The 14,593-nt window shown below is 35.5% G+C and overlaps 2 protein-coding genes across 3 annotated transcripts; both read left to right on the top strand.

Moving 5' to 3' along the window:
- The first annotated feature begins 152 nt into the window (after nt 1-152).
- On the top strand, nt 153-3,753 carry LOC18612317 (Ubiquitin fusion degradation UFD1 family protein). The gene is made up of 3 exons (XM_007049060.3): nt 153-557; nt 1,243-2,541; nt 3,288-3,753. The coding sequence occupies exons 1-3, from the start codon at nt 375-377 to the stop codon at nt 3,513-3,515; spliced, it is 1,710 nt and encodes a 569-aa protein (XP_007049122.3). The 5' UTR covers nt 153-374; the 3' UTR covers nt 3,516-3,753.
- A 1,530-nt stretch (nt 3,754-5,283) lies between these two features.
- Nucleotides 5,284-14,054, top strand: LOC18612316 (ERD (early-responsive to dehydration stress) family protein). Of its 2 annotated transcripts, none has more exons than XM_018113997.2 (12): nt 5,284-5,524; nt 6,292-6,639; nt 7,805-7,951; nt 8,664-8,799; nt 9,078-9,179; nt 9,381-9,500; nt 9,698-9,778; nt 10,397-10,737; nt 11,111-11,356; nt 12,223-12,547; nt 13,086-13,319; nt 13,609-14,054. In XM_018113997.2, exons 2-12 carry the CDS (start codon nt 6,326-6,328, stop codon nt 13,867-13,869), a joined length of 2,307 nt encoding a protein of 768 aa, XP_017969486.1. In that variant the 5' UTR covers nt 5,284-5,524; nt 6,292-6,325; the 3' UTR covers nt 13,870-14,054. The 2 variants fall into 2 exon arrangements, with proteins under 2 accessions (XP_017969486.1, XP_017969481.1); XM_018113992.2 differs by having other exon boundaries at nt 5,284-5,631.
- Nucleotides 14,055-14,593: the final 539 nt, after the last annotated feature.

Genomic DNA, 14,593 nt, shown 5'->3' with positions numbered 1-14,593 from the left:
AGGAAAAAACAATTTAAACGAGAAAGAGTTTTTTTTTTTTTTTAAAGATATAGAGATCAATATTTATGTCGGTTAACTTGGGCTTTGAAAAGATTAGTTCAATTCTGACCATTGGATCCGGCGGCCTTGATCTAGGACCAATTCGGAAAGGCCCCGACCCTTCTCGGATTCAGAAACCGAAAGCCAAAGCGTCCTCCTCTTTCCTGAAACCTTGACCAACACGGAGTCGAAGCCTGCCTGCAACACCTTTATTAAACATCACAAATTTTAATTTCAAACAATCTTTAAAAAGAAAACACAACAGACCAAAGCCGTCTCAATTCTCAAAATTTTCGATCCAACGTTGAAGAAGTAAAGGGAATTTTTTTCTATTTATGGATTTTGAGCTAAGGAGAGCGAGAGAGAAGCTTGAAAAAGAACAGAGGGAGAGGAAGGAAAGGGCCAAGTTGAAATTGGAGAAAGAGAGGAAAGCCAAAGAAGAGGCTAAGAAGCAGCGAGATGCCATCGAAGCTGCTCAGAGATCTAGAAGGCTTGATGCCATTGAAGCTCAGCTTAAGGTACTATTGTCTACCGATCTCAGCTTTTCGGTTCTCAAATCATTTATTGATATTTCAATTTGATTCATAACTATTTCTATTTAGTTCGTAATTATGATAATAAGCCACCAATTTTTTAGGTGGAAACTCTTTTCTTGGGCAATTAATTAATTAATTCAATGTGTAGCGTTATTGAGATTATATTACTATAACCCTTTGCGTCATATTTTTTATATGGGAAGCGATGCTTTACTTGAAATACTTAAAAACGTGGGTGTAATAAGAAGATCGTTGAGGAAATTATTGTATGAAAAAAATGATGTAATTGAATATGTTTTCCTTTTTAATAATGTGAAAGTCCATTAGTCTTCGGCTACACGTAAGAATTAGTCTTCTTCCCTTCTATAAAACCCAACCTCCCTTTTCCCAAGATTCTAACCTGAGACCCTAAATTTGAAAGTTTTAAGTTCTAATCAACAGACATACCCTTAGTTAACTTTTCTGTTTGGATACTGTAATCTGCTTGCGTTGGGTATTAGGTCTGCATCTTGTTAACACTTATGTAATGATTACGAAGAGTGGAGTCGAGTATAATGTATGTATAGAGAGGACTAGTGCTTACATAGATGTTTTACTAATGAGTTGAGTATTTTGTATATTTGGTAACGGGTGTTTCTAATCTTTTTTATTCCCTTGTCCTGCTCAGGCTGAACAGCAGATGGGAGAAAGTTTACTTGCAGGAAGCGGAATAGTTTTCTATAGAATCTTAGAAGCTGTACCTTTTCAGGGTAGTGGAGATAAGATTAAGTTGCCACCATCATGTTTCACAGAATTGTCTGATCAAGGTGCATTTGACAAGGGACCCATGTACTTTAAATTGTCAGTGATTCATCAAGAGGGTCCGTCGGAGATTAATGGTAGTGAAAAGGAAAATAATAGGACCACTCACTCAGGTGTTTTGGAATTCACTGCAGATGAAAATTCCATTGGCCTTCCTCCCCATGTATGGAGTAATCTGTTCCCTGTGGACACTCCAAAGGCTCCATTGGTTGAGGTTCGATATGTTCGACTTTCAAAAGGAACATATGCTAAACTTCAACCTGATGGAATTGGCTTTTCTGACTTACCCAATCACAAAGCTATTCTTGAAACAAGCCTTCGTCAGCATGCTACTCTTTCTGAAGATGATATTCTCACAGTTAAATATGGGGAGTTGACATACAGGTTACACGTTCTTGAGCTAAAACCCTCTTCAACCATATCTGTCTTGGAAACAGATATCGAGGTCGATATAGTCAACCCAGGTCTTGGTTCAGAGAGGACAAATCAGTACGTCTTGAAACCACTTGTGTTTGGTACATCAGACTCTGGATTTGTTGAGGAAGGAAATTACATGTATTATAAGTTCTCAATTGATGATAATATGTGGGAAAAAATTGTTTCCAGTGATGTCAAAATAGAGGTAAAGATCGACGCGGACATGAATGGTGGAGATACTGATCTTTATGTTTCCAAGCATCCTCTTATATTCCCAAATCGGCACCAACATGAATGGTCTTCTCATGATATTGGTTCGAAGACTTTGATCCTTAGCTCCAAAGATAGGAACTTGGGTGCTGGTACTTACAGCCTTGCTGTCTATGGTTTCAAGGGAACAACCAAGTACCAGGTATCAGTGCATGTTCAAGAGAACAGCAAGCAGAGGGTGTGTCAACAAGCTGTGTCCTCATCTTCAATGGAGGTGGATACTGTGGAGTGTCAGAATTGCAAGCATTTTATTCCCAGTAGGAGTATTGCCCTGCATGAAGCCTACTGTAGTAGGCACAATGTTGTTTGTTCACATGTTGGTTGTGGAATTGTTCTTAGGATTGAAGAGGCCAAAAACCATGTGCATTGCGACAAATGTGGGCAAGCTTTTCAACTGGGAGAGATGGAGAAGCACGTGAAAGTGTTCCATGAACCACTTAGGTGTCCTTGTGGACTAGTCTTTGAGAAGGAAGACATGGTAGGCCACACTCCTCCTTTCTACACACAATCTATTTCAATTTACTTTATTTGAATTAACTAGGGCATTATTACTGCCAATTTTTGATAATTTATTTCAGAAGTGGAACATAAGCTAATTTGCAAAACTGAAAACTATTGTTCTGGTTTATGAGAATGTTGCATAATGCATAACTTATATACTTGTGTGTCATTATGTGCCAATTCCAGTAAAAAGGATGGTATATCCACTAGCCCCCTTCTAAGCTGGCAGATGATGATAGGACTGAGCATCAATGGTTATTGTAAATTGCAGTTTTAGATTTTCTATTAGGTTGTAAATATGTTATTTAGACATTTACATCTCTGACAACTGCTGTCAACGTGTTGTGGATGTGGTCTAGCAAAATGAAAGGTTCGAAATAGTTGGAAGTGTTTATAGAAGACAACCACATGGCACCCCATTGTGGCATGTCTAAACTTATTTTGGTTCATCTTTTCAAAGCATGAGGTTCGGATATCATATGTTTGATGGGATCCATCACCTAAGCTAGTTAAAGGATCATGATTTTTAATGATCTTTTCGCTTAGCTTCTGGAGTGACCCAAATGATTGGAGTCTCAGATAAATTTCCTTCGGTAAATTTTGTAAATCTGATGTTAAGATGAGAAAATTGAGAACTGGCTGATTGGAAAGTGGAAACCTTGAGTGCATCTTTCTTTACTTGTTGATCTAGATATTCTTACTAACTTTCACTTATGTGGACAGGTGCAACACCAAGCCTCAGATTGCCCCCTGCGCTTAATTACATGTCGGTTTTGCGGTGACATGGTTCAAGCTGGAAGCTCTGCCATGGACGTTCGTGACAGATTAAGAGGACTCTCTGAGCATGAGAGCGTTTGTGGGTCAAGGACTGCTCCATGTGATTCTTGCGGACGATCTGTAATGTTGAAAGACATGGACATCCACCAGATAGCCGTTCACCAAAAGAACTAATGTCAGCGCAACCTCTCAATTCCAGTACAGTCGAAAGTCAGCACTATTTTGCATGGCTTATGCTATCGAAGATCCAAAGAGAAAATCAACACTGCAGCTGTTGGCATATGTGCAGTGAACGGAACAAACAGATGTGATTGTTTGTATTTATTTTAAGATTTGTGGGGCATTATTGTTTGTACTTGCAGAAAAGGCAGTATCTTATATAAGATATTTATGATGTGAATGCTTTCCTTTAGATGACTAGGAGAGGGGATTAAGTTCAAACAAAAGAAAATACCCTTAAAACATATATATAATCAAAAAGATTACTTTTGCTTGTTATGCACTATTTCATCTAAAGGGATATAACTCTCCATGATCTAAACTCTTAAAGAAGAATTGCTCAAACTCGACGGCAAGTTGGCAACTGCCGAGTACAGTCTATCCGATATGGTGGCCCTGTCAAAAGCAGATCTGTAGCATAGTTGCTTTCATTTGGCCGTGAAACCCTCCAAGCTTTGGTCGGGTTCAATGGCGGTGGCTGGTTGTTGAAACGTTTTTTTCACTGTCGTTTTATTTTGTTATGTCCTTTGATGTTTCTCTTCAGCTAACAAGTGGGGATAATGGATTTGGTGTTTGGATTTAAGTGAATAAAGTAATTTGCCATCCATTCCTTTTCATAAGTCAGTAGGAAAATTGTTAAGTCTTTGTCACACCAACTATAAACATAGCCACTAATATTACTAGTTTAATATTTAGTTTAATGATAAATATAATTTTTTTTAAAAAAAAGTCAAATTTAAATTAAAAGATGACATGCACTCGAGTATTTGTCTTATTAGTTTGTGCATAATTTCTCTATTTAAAAAATAAGATTCGAATCTCTTTTCCTTCAATTATAAAAAGAAAAAATTAAAATATGACACATAATTAATAATTACCATGTTTAACATATTTTACTTTTTGTTAATGTGATATAATAATAATTATTAAGATATGTACCCATAAATGTTTTACATTACAAATTTCAGTAACTTATATCATATTTTGATTCTTAAAGTTGATTGTTGAAGTCATAAAAAGAATCTATATAACATTTTCTTTAAACTACATTAATTAATTATTAATTGTACATTTTTTTTCTTGAATCATAATATGAACTGAAACCCTGTATCTAGGTTCCAATGTGTTTGTCTTTGAAAGTAAGAATCCCACATTTAAATGACAGATAAAAATTGAGATACGTCAAAATTCTTCGGAGCTAATCCGTTTTTCCAATTATAAAATTCAATGGGACAAAAAAAAAAATGGTTTTTTAACTGCTATTCCATCCCAAGCTTTAGTAAGCATTGCCAGCACATAAAGTTGCACACGTCTAATCAAATTGTCCTTAAGAATAATTAACCAAACCCATAACTCATTGCTTCATAAATTATGCACTAATATTATATTACTTGAAAATTATTTGCACCTGAGACACGTATTTTTATGAATTATTTGTTTTTCCCATAAATTATCAATAATAAGCGTCATTAATCATGACGACGTAGACTTTTGGGTAGTTGTATCGCATTTTTTGATAATAATAGTAGCCGTTAGAGATGTATTCTCTTCACTTTCTCCCACGTGCCACCGAATCACGCAGACAAACCTTTTGTTGTCACTTTTTATTACAATCTTTATGTAATAACAGTAATTTTTTATTAAAAAAAAGGGGGAGAAGACAAAAATACGAAAACCACTCCACCGGATGCCTCCGTTCGAAAAACATAAGTTCTTTGCCACCTCAGTTTCCTTTTATGTTTTGCACTTTGTTCCTGTCTTTCCTTCTTTCCTTTTAGAGCAGAGCACAAACAAAGAAGGAATGTGCGATCCCGTCAATAAATCTTACTTCTTCACTTGATTTGGTTTTGACAGAGTGTTGAAGAACTCCAGAGTTTCTCTCCTGTCTTATTTCCCTTTCGCCGCTTGCTTCACTCCAAAAAGAAAAAACTGAAAAAGAAGCGTTTTTAGCTTGCATTTAGGATGTAAGTTTTTTTTTTTTTTTTTTTGTCTTTCTGATCTGTTACGGCTGCTTCTGACGAGTGAGTTGAACTGCATTGGACTTCAAACGCTGCGTTTTCGGGTTTGATAGGTACCAACGTGGATCATCTTGTGTTTTCTTCGTTGTTATGAAGCTGGGAGGTGAAAGATAGTAACTGAATTGGGAAAAGTGTTTGTTCGCTTGCCTAGAAAATCTGAGCACAAAAAACAGTTCACATTGAGAGTTTGTTTCATCTAATAATTGTTTTAAAAATCTAAAAAAAAGGGTGAATTTAGCTTTTTTTAAATCTTACTCTGTTAATTGTTTTTCCTTTCATTTTCTTTGTTTTTTTTTTTTAATTTTTATAGTGGATGTCCCTACGTTCATTGTTTAGAAAAAGTTCTTGAATTTCGGATTTGATGGTGGGGGATGTTGCTTTACATGAGTTCCAAAGTAAAGAAAATAAAAAATAAAAAAACAAGAGATATTAGCTTCTGATATCGACATTTGCTGTTTTTGGTACAGGGCGACAGCTCTTGCAAATTAAGCACAAAATTCAAAAGTAGCTTACTTTTGCTTTCACTTTGCTACCAAAGTTTTTACTTTTTTTTCTTTAATCTAATATTTATTATTAATGAACAAGGCTGGTCCTTCCTGTAACTAAAAAGTAATAAAACTTGGCCCAAAATTAATTTTTTGCTGTTTGTTTGCTCATTGCATAAGTCAAAGCTTTACCCCCCCTTTTTTTTTAATTTTCCTTTCTATTTTCAGGAAAGTAGTAATTTTTCGTTGTTGAAGCAAACACATGGCTACTCTGAATGATATTGGAGTTGCAGCAGCTATCAATATTCTCAGTGCATTTGCTTTCTTTTTGGCATTTGCAATTCTTCGGATTCAACCTGTAAATGACAGAGTCTACTTCCCAAAATGGTATCTGAAGGGCTTAAGGAGCAGTCCTTTAGCAAATGGTGCATTTGTAAGCAAGTTCGTGAATTTAGACTTCAGGTCATATGTGAGGTTTCTGAACTGGATGCCTGCCGCACTGCAAATGCCGGAGCCTGAGCTGATTGACCATGCTGGATTGGATTCTGCTGTTTACTTGAGGATTTACATGTTGGGGTGTGTATGCTCTGGTTGTTCGATTTCTTTCTAGCTCTATTGTTGGCACCGTAGTGAATACATAAGTACAAGATTCTATTGGTTGGCAAGTTTCAAATTTTAGTATGTTTCAATTTGAAAAACTGGATTGATGGTACATTTGTAATCACATCAATTAAACGCGAAATGATAGCCCACATGTCTAAATGACCTTGTTGGGCTGAATTATTTGTGCTGTCATACAAGCTGCAGTAATATCTAGGCTACTTGGTGCATTAACCGGCACAGAGACAAGTGCAAATTATTAAGTTGAACTTTAGGCACACAAAGCATGAATCTGGGAATATACAAGCTTGCTCTTGTTTTAGCTGAACTGAGATTCAGTAATAATAGTTAAGGATTAAAAGAGTATGTTGGAGAACTGGCAATGTGGTAAGAGGGTTTGTCTATCAGTTGCATTTCTGGTTTACTGGGAAGCTTTTGGTGTTCAGTTTGGGAATTTTTTATCAGAATTCTGTTTAATTTGATTTGGCTCTTGGTATATATTTTCCTGATAACGTGAAGTTAGTCATCTTTTGGTGTGTATATGTGCGTGTAGATCACGTGTTTGTGTTATGTCAAAGTTGAAGTCATATTAGCAAAAAGGTAAATCCGCAAACAACGGAAAAACATCTTGCAGTTTATAAATTCGAGAATGAATCTTACATTTTTGACAATGTAAATGAAATGGTCTAAACTCTTATTAAACTCATAATGAGCAAACTTAGAGTAGGGTAATACTTTAGGAATTTTGTGTACTTTTTTCTGGTTTCATGTTGTTTAAGGACCTTAGTTTATTCCTGGCATGAAATCTATCTGCTGCAGAGTATATACACACACACACACACACACACACACACACTTGCATGCATGCATACATACATACATACATACATGGGTTCGTATCAACTGCTAGTTCTTTTTTACCTCTTTTCCCAAGAGAATTATACAAACTTGAATATCAACCATCCGCAACACCCAGGAATCCTGCAGTGCAGTCATGGATGGTTGAGATTCTTAATCTGTAATTTGTAGGTGATAATAATCACTTTTACATTGCAAAGACATAATTTATTACTTTTATCATCTTACACTAATGCCATCTTTTTTGCCTTTCTTCTTCTTTTTCACCCCCATTCAAGTGCAGGCTTAAAATTTTTGGTCCTATTGCATTCTTAGCATTTACGATCATGGTACCAGTTAATTGGACTAATAATACCCTGGAGCGTTCAAGTTTAACATACAGCGATATAGATAAGCTCTCTATATCAAATATTCCAACTGGATCACGTAGGTATGCAGAACTTTCTATTTTTCAAGCTTTATCTTTATCTTTTATCCTTTTGCTTTTGAAAGAACTCTTTGACATAGTTTACAATTTCTACAAATACCTGACATAGTTGAGAGTTAGGACAATTTTGTAACTTAAAGTTATATGTATTACGGCATACGTCTTTTCCTTTATGATTTCAAATAGGTGTTTCCAACGTACAATAATTAGCACTAATTTTTTTCACCATTTGAAATTTGCAAAAAGGCACATGGGCTTAGTTGGACTACATCTTGTATTGTTTCTAATTAATGGTCCCTAGTAGAGCTTTTGTAGTTTTTATCACTCTTGAAAGGGCATTACATGTGATGCATCATCAGTTTGGGATCTTGGGGATTAACACTTTGACAGTAAAACTTTTATCCCATGTAAGATGTCTGCAGAGCAATATTTCACTGTACAGATGTTTAAACCTCTTTTGCCAAATAGGTGATTTGAATGCTTTGGAGTGTAGATGTCCTGAATGATGACCTTGAATTTCCATTTTCTTCCCTTTTGGCTGTATCCTGGGATGTTATTGCTCTCTCATTTCTGAAAAACCCAAATCCATAATGGTGAATTGGGTTCTTTCCCAACTCCTCAGTGGAACTGAAATTGCTCAACAAGTTTGCTTTTTCTAGTATTGCTTCAATAGTATTAATGATAAATTAGAATATTTATAATACTTTTTTTCCAGATTCTGGACGCATTTGGTAATGGCTTATGTATTTACCATTTGGACATGCTACGTGTTGAAACGAGAGTATGAGATAGTGGCAGCAATGAGATTACATTTTCTAGCATCGGAGCAGCGGCGCCCAGACCAGTTCACAGTAAGCACAAGTCTACTATTTTATTGATCCTAAAGTGATACTGAAGCTACATGTCCTCTATTCAAGTTCTATGTTCTCTGAGCAATTATTGAGATTTATTATTGATTTCATTTTCCCCCTTGGCTTCTGAAGTTCTAAAGAAAAAGCCAGTCAGATAGTATTATAGTTTTGGTTTTTTTAGTAGCTGACTCCTGAAGATTTAAATTCTGTTTCAAAATCTTAAGCTTTTTCTTTTAATGGTTCAATTCTTGTTTCTGACATCGTTTTTCTTGGTGAAGGTACTGGTTAGAAATGTCCCACCTGATCCTGATGAATCAGTTAGTGAGCTTGTCCAACATTTTTTTCTTGTCAATCATCCAGATCACTATCTCAGTCATCAGGTTTGATATTATACATCAACATACAAATTATATGATCCTACATATCTTTTCAATCATCGGACATGTTTAGCTTAGTTCAACTCTTTTGACTGCTGTAAGTACATCATATTGTTAAATTTGAATTTGTTAGCTTAATTTTAACTCTTTGAATGCTGAAAATACATCTTTCTATGGTGTTTTCTCATAATTATTTGTTTGCAGGTTGTTTATAATGCTAACAACCTTTCCAAATTGGTCAATGAGAAGAAGCAAATTCAGAATTGGCTTGACTTCTATCAAAATAAATATGAAAGGAATCCATCTAGGAGACCTTCATTGAAGGTAATTTTTGCAAAGAATGTGCTTATATTATGTCTAGAAATATTCATTACCCTTTCCCTTTTTCTTTTTGGGTGCAATGCCTTCAACAATTAGTTTTATCTTTCAGCATTCAGCTCAAAATAAAGTTGATGAGATCATGCTAGTTTTAATTTTTGATTCCTGACATCTTTTGATGAGTTTCTTCTTCTATCAAGCAGACTGGTTTCCTTGGCCTTTGGGGTAACAGCGTAGATGCAATTGACTTTTATACATCCAAAATTGAGAGATTATCTAGAGATGTAAGTAGTATTTCTTTTGCTTCCTGTATTTTGTTATTTATTTCTGAGTCTCAGTAGATCAACTTTCCTTTCCTTAGAAGTTCCTTGATTTCCTACTGTGGGGGGAGGGGGTTGAAAAGCACCCATATACTATCTCTATTGACTGCATGTTTCTTTGCAAACATTTTCTTGTTTACACTTGAGAATCTCTTACGTGCAAATCAAACCTCAGTTTATTTGAATCTGGCCTATGTATTCATCACACTTCAATGATTATTTTCTGTTTTCCTTCTCCATTGATTGGCAGTTTGTTCATAACCTAAATACTCATCTAAAGCCCCAAACAGTTTGACCAATCCACTACCTACTCGTTCCTGAAGCTTATGACATTTGAATAATAAGCATGGTTTCAATTGCGAAAAAAGTGTGTATAGTTTTAAACTGCCTGCATGCATCATAAATGTCCAATCATTTGGTTTCAGTTTCTAAATCCAACTTTATTGCGGTTGAAATTACCATCTCTATAGGATATTTTGGTTTTTCCTTTCTTAATCTTCTAACTGATAAGCAATTTGTTTGTATCCAAGAGTGTAAACTGGAACTATGTGCTTAATTATCTGTTCCCTCCATGACTGTCAGATATCTGCCGAGAGAGAGAAGGTTGCTAACAACCCTAAATCAATCATGCCAGCAGCATTTGTTTCCTTTAAAACTCGATGGGGAGCTGCTGTTTGTGCACAAACTCAACAATCTAGGAACCCAACAATATGGTTGACTGAGTGGGCTCCAGAGCCACGAGATGTGTACTGGGAAAACCTGGCAATTCCATTTGTTTTTCTCACAATTCGGAGGCTCATTGTAGCTGTTGCATTTTTCTTCCTTACATTCTTTTTCATGATTCCTATAGCATTTGTACAATCCCTTGCTAACATAGAAGGCATTGAGAAGGCGCTTCCCTTCCTAAAACCTATCATTGAAATGTGAGTTTCTTTTTCTTTATCCTCTCCTTTCTGCAGATAGTAATATTCTCTATAATATTTTTGGCCTTGCACTGAAGAAAAAGGAAATTTTTATCAGCTTCTATTAATCTCCTTAATAATGATCTCAGTAAAGATTTCTTTTTTTTTTTTGGATAAAATTGAAGAATTTCAGGGGGAGAGGTAAAAACTGTTATTAGTGGACAAGTACCTAGGACCTTAACACGCCCATTGGAGGGTAACAACTTTTAGCTGTTAGGAAAAGCTTTTGGGTTATTAGTGTACAATTATTTTAGCTACAAAATTTTCTTTCCCTTAAGAGATTATTCTCCATTTTGTTCCCAGCATAAACTAACCTCATCTGTATTTCCTGCAGGAAAGGCATAAAGTCATTCATTCAAGGTTTCCTTCCTGGGATTGCTTTGAAGATATTTCTTTTATTTCTGCCCACTATATTGATGATAATGTCAAAGTTCGAAGGTTGTATTAGCCTATCGGTTTTGGAAAGGAGATCTGCGAGTAGATATTATTTCTTCCAATTTATTAATGTTTTTCTTGGGAGCATAATTGCCGGAACTGCATTTCAGCAACTAAATAATTTTATCCACCAGTCTACTAATCAGTATGTTCTCGTATATGCCTTCTGTATTTTATGCTTACTGGAAAAGCTTATGTGTGTGCATGCCATTCATTCTTAGTTTCTGTCATCATTTTCTTATCTTGCCTATTTTGTCCATGGTGGCTTTAAGAATTAGGATCTAATTTAGGAGTGAAAACGTTGCTAATGCAGCCTGATTTGCTCTAGTTAAGTATTGCTCTTTACCGCCATTCATCTCATCTGCTGGCTTCTAGTTTTTAATGTATATCACTTAATATGGATTTTGCATAAGACTAAATGATGGGACTGAAGTTAAACAATGTCCAGAAATTGTTTTCTGTTTTTAAGGAGAAGGAAAACCAAAATGTAGTGAAACCCAAAAATCGGTTCAAGGAGAATTCATCATCATGATCTCTCTGCATTTTTATTATTACCTTCATCTTTGTGCAATATATTTCTCTCCTAATGATGACATTCATAATACTCTCTCTTTCTTGCTGTGCACCTCAAAATTTTAACCATAATATGTTCATGTTTTTATTTGCAGAAAATAGATGAGCTCTTTCTCAGTTTCTGTTTCTTTTATTTTTTGTTTGTTTCACGTAGACTTGGTGGGAATCAACTTTAATTTGATGCTCATGCTTGAACCTTGAATATATCATAATAGACTGTTTGTCAAGAATATCCGATATGTCCAATAGCTTAATTCATCATGCAGTTTCTTTGCTCTTTCATTTCCTCATTACTATCACTAGTTTTTATACCATATAATCCAAAAACTTCTATATTGCTTGTGCGACCAATCCTCTGCTTGACTTGTCTGTTTTATTAATGATATTAAATTTGTATTCAAGTGTTTCTCTAATGTAACCTCACATGGTATTTTGTAGGATACCAAAGACAATTGGTGTCTCAATTCCAATGAAGGCAACATTCTTCATTACTTATATAATGGTTGATGGTTGGGCTGGAGTTGCTGGAGAGATACTGAGATTGAAACCCTTAATAATCTATCACTTAAAGAATTTCTTCTTGGTTAAGACTGAAAAGGACAGGGAAGAGGCAATGGATCCTGGAACCATTGGTTTCAATACAGGCGAACCTCAAATACAACTTTACTTCTTACTTGGTCTTGTTTATGCTGTGGTGACTCCTATCCTGCTTCCTTTCATAATAGTATTCTTTGGCTTGGCTTATGTCGTATATCGTCATCAGGTAACAACTGATATCTTCCAAAAGTAGGTTTATTACCTTTTGGAACTGTAGTGCATAGGCAGTGAGACTATATGCTTGGTCTAGTCTTCAGGAACTTGTTCTGTATACTTGGCTTAAAATTTACCAGTTATCAATTTTAAGATGCAGAACCTCAGTTAACATCAAGACATTGAAATTCTGAGATTGGGCGGATAGAATTAAAGTTCATTGGTTGTCATATCAGGTTGTTGAAGAGGGGAAAGAGGGAGATGAGCTGTGCTTGTTTTGTCATACAGATTGAACTAATTTGACTCTCTTAAAAGATTAGGAGGGGGAAACAACTCATCATTTTTAGGCCATGTTTGTTGCACCGGTGACTATAGCCTCATGTTGTAACTGCAATAATAACTAATAGTTTCCAGCTAGCATTGTAAAAATAATCCAGGTCTTTGTGAATTTAGGCTTTTCAATATTAGTTTTACCTGATCAATGTGCTTATTCCATTTTTCATTTTCTATTGGAAATCCTTGCTCTAATACATACTTAAATGAACTTGTAGATCATAAATGTCTACAATCAGGAATATGAAAGTGGAGCAGCATTCTGGCCTGATGTTCATGCACGTATCATTGTTGCATTAATAGTCTCACAGCTGCTGTTGATGGGATTATTGAGCACAAAAGAAGCTGCTCAGTCAACTCCATTGCTTATCACACTTCCTGTATTGACCATATGGTTCCACAGATTCTGTAAAGGGCGTTACGAACCAGCTTTTGTCAGATATCCATTACAGGTTGGTTGTATGTTACACATGTCTTATTTGATTCGAAGTAACTCAACAAAAGAAACCACAGTTGGAACTTTTGGCTTCCATCTGTATTACTGTCTTTGTGTGTGTTATCTCCTCTTGCAGCTTTGAATGGTTTTTAATATCTAGATTTTTTCAATGTTCTATTTTATGACAAGTTTCTATTTATCCTTGGTGTTGCCTTGCTTGAGTATTTATGCTGCTTCGTCCTATTTTTACCTAGGAACTAAAAAGGTAAAATTCTTATTTTGAGCTCCTTTTTGTGTGTTTTCAGGAAGCAATGATGAAGGATACATTGGAGCGTGCAAGGGAGCCAAACCTCAACTTGAAAGGATTCCTTCAGAGTGCGTATACCCACCCGGTTTTCAAAAGCGCAGATGATAGTGAAAGTGATATAACAATGGAAGAGTCGGAACAGGAACCCGCCCTCATCCCAACAAAGCGCACGTCTAGAAGGTGTACTCCGTTGCCTAGTAAACATAGTGGATCGTGGCGCTGCCCGCCTGAAGTTAAAGATGAATGTTCAAATCCTTAGAAAAAGCATTGTGGTTAGATGAGTGGTTGAATTCCCCTCACCCCCGGCCCCTAATGGAAAAAATCTGTGAAAATTCTGATACATTGTAAATGAGTAGAGCAAAGTAGAAACGCTTTGTTACGTAGAGAAGAACAAAGTGAAGGAAACAAGAATTAACGAAAGCAATGAATAGTGATTTCATAAGGTTGGGGTTTGGCGTTTTGATTTCAGCGTCACATTATCTTTAATTATATTATTCACACTTCAATGCGCCTCTGCCTCCTCTTAAGTGCTTTATGTTGCTGGCTGGCTGCGTCGTTTAAATCATGATAACTTCAAACTTGATGAGCCTTATTTTAACGTAAGCCTGGTGATTGATGCCAAATTTTGCTTCTCGGATCAACATTGTTGCCCCACTTCGTTCCTGCGAGATACAGGACTGAAAGAAGTTGGGAGCTATGTTCCCACGATTAAGTCAATAGTCAGTGATAGATAAAAAAAAAAAAATATATATATATATATATATATATATTTTTAAGTGGAGAAACAAAAAATTATGATTATAGTGAAATCACATAATATTTAAAATAAATTTTTAATTATTTATAAAAATTTAAATATTTTTTATTACATTCACATGGTTCTTCGTTAAGACCGTAACACCTTCCTTCACTTCAATAAAAGCTTTTTATTATGATTATAATGAAATCATATAATATTTAAAATAATCCTTGAATTATTTATA

The sequence above is a fragment of the Theobroma cacao genome, chromosome 1 (genome assembly GCF_053813885.1).
Source record: "Theobroma cacao isolate CCN51 chromosome 1, ASM5381388v1, whole genome shotgun sequence".
Classification (NCBI taxonomy): domain Eukaryota; kingdom Viridiplantae; phylum Streptophyta; class Magnoliopsida; order Malvales; family Malvaceae; genus Theobroma; species Theobroma cacao.
This window is presented reverse-complemented; position numbering and strand designations above follow the sequence as displayed.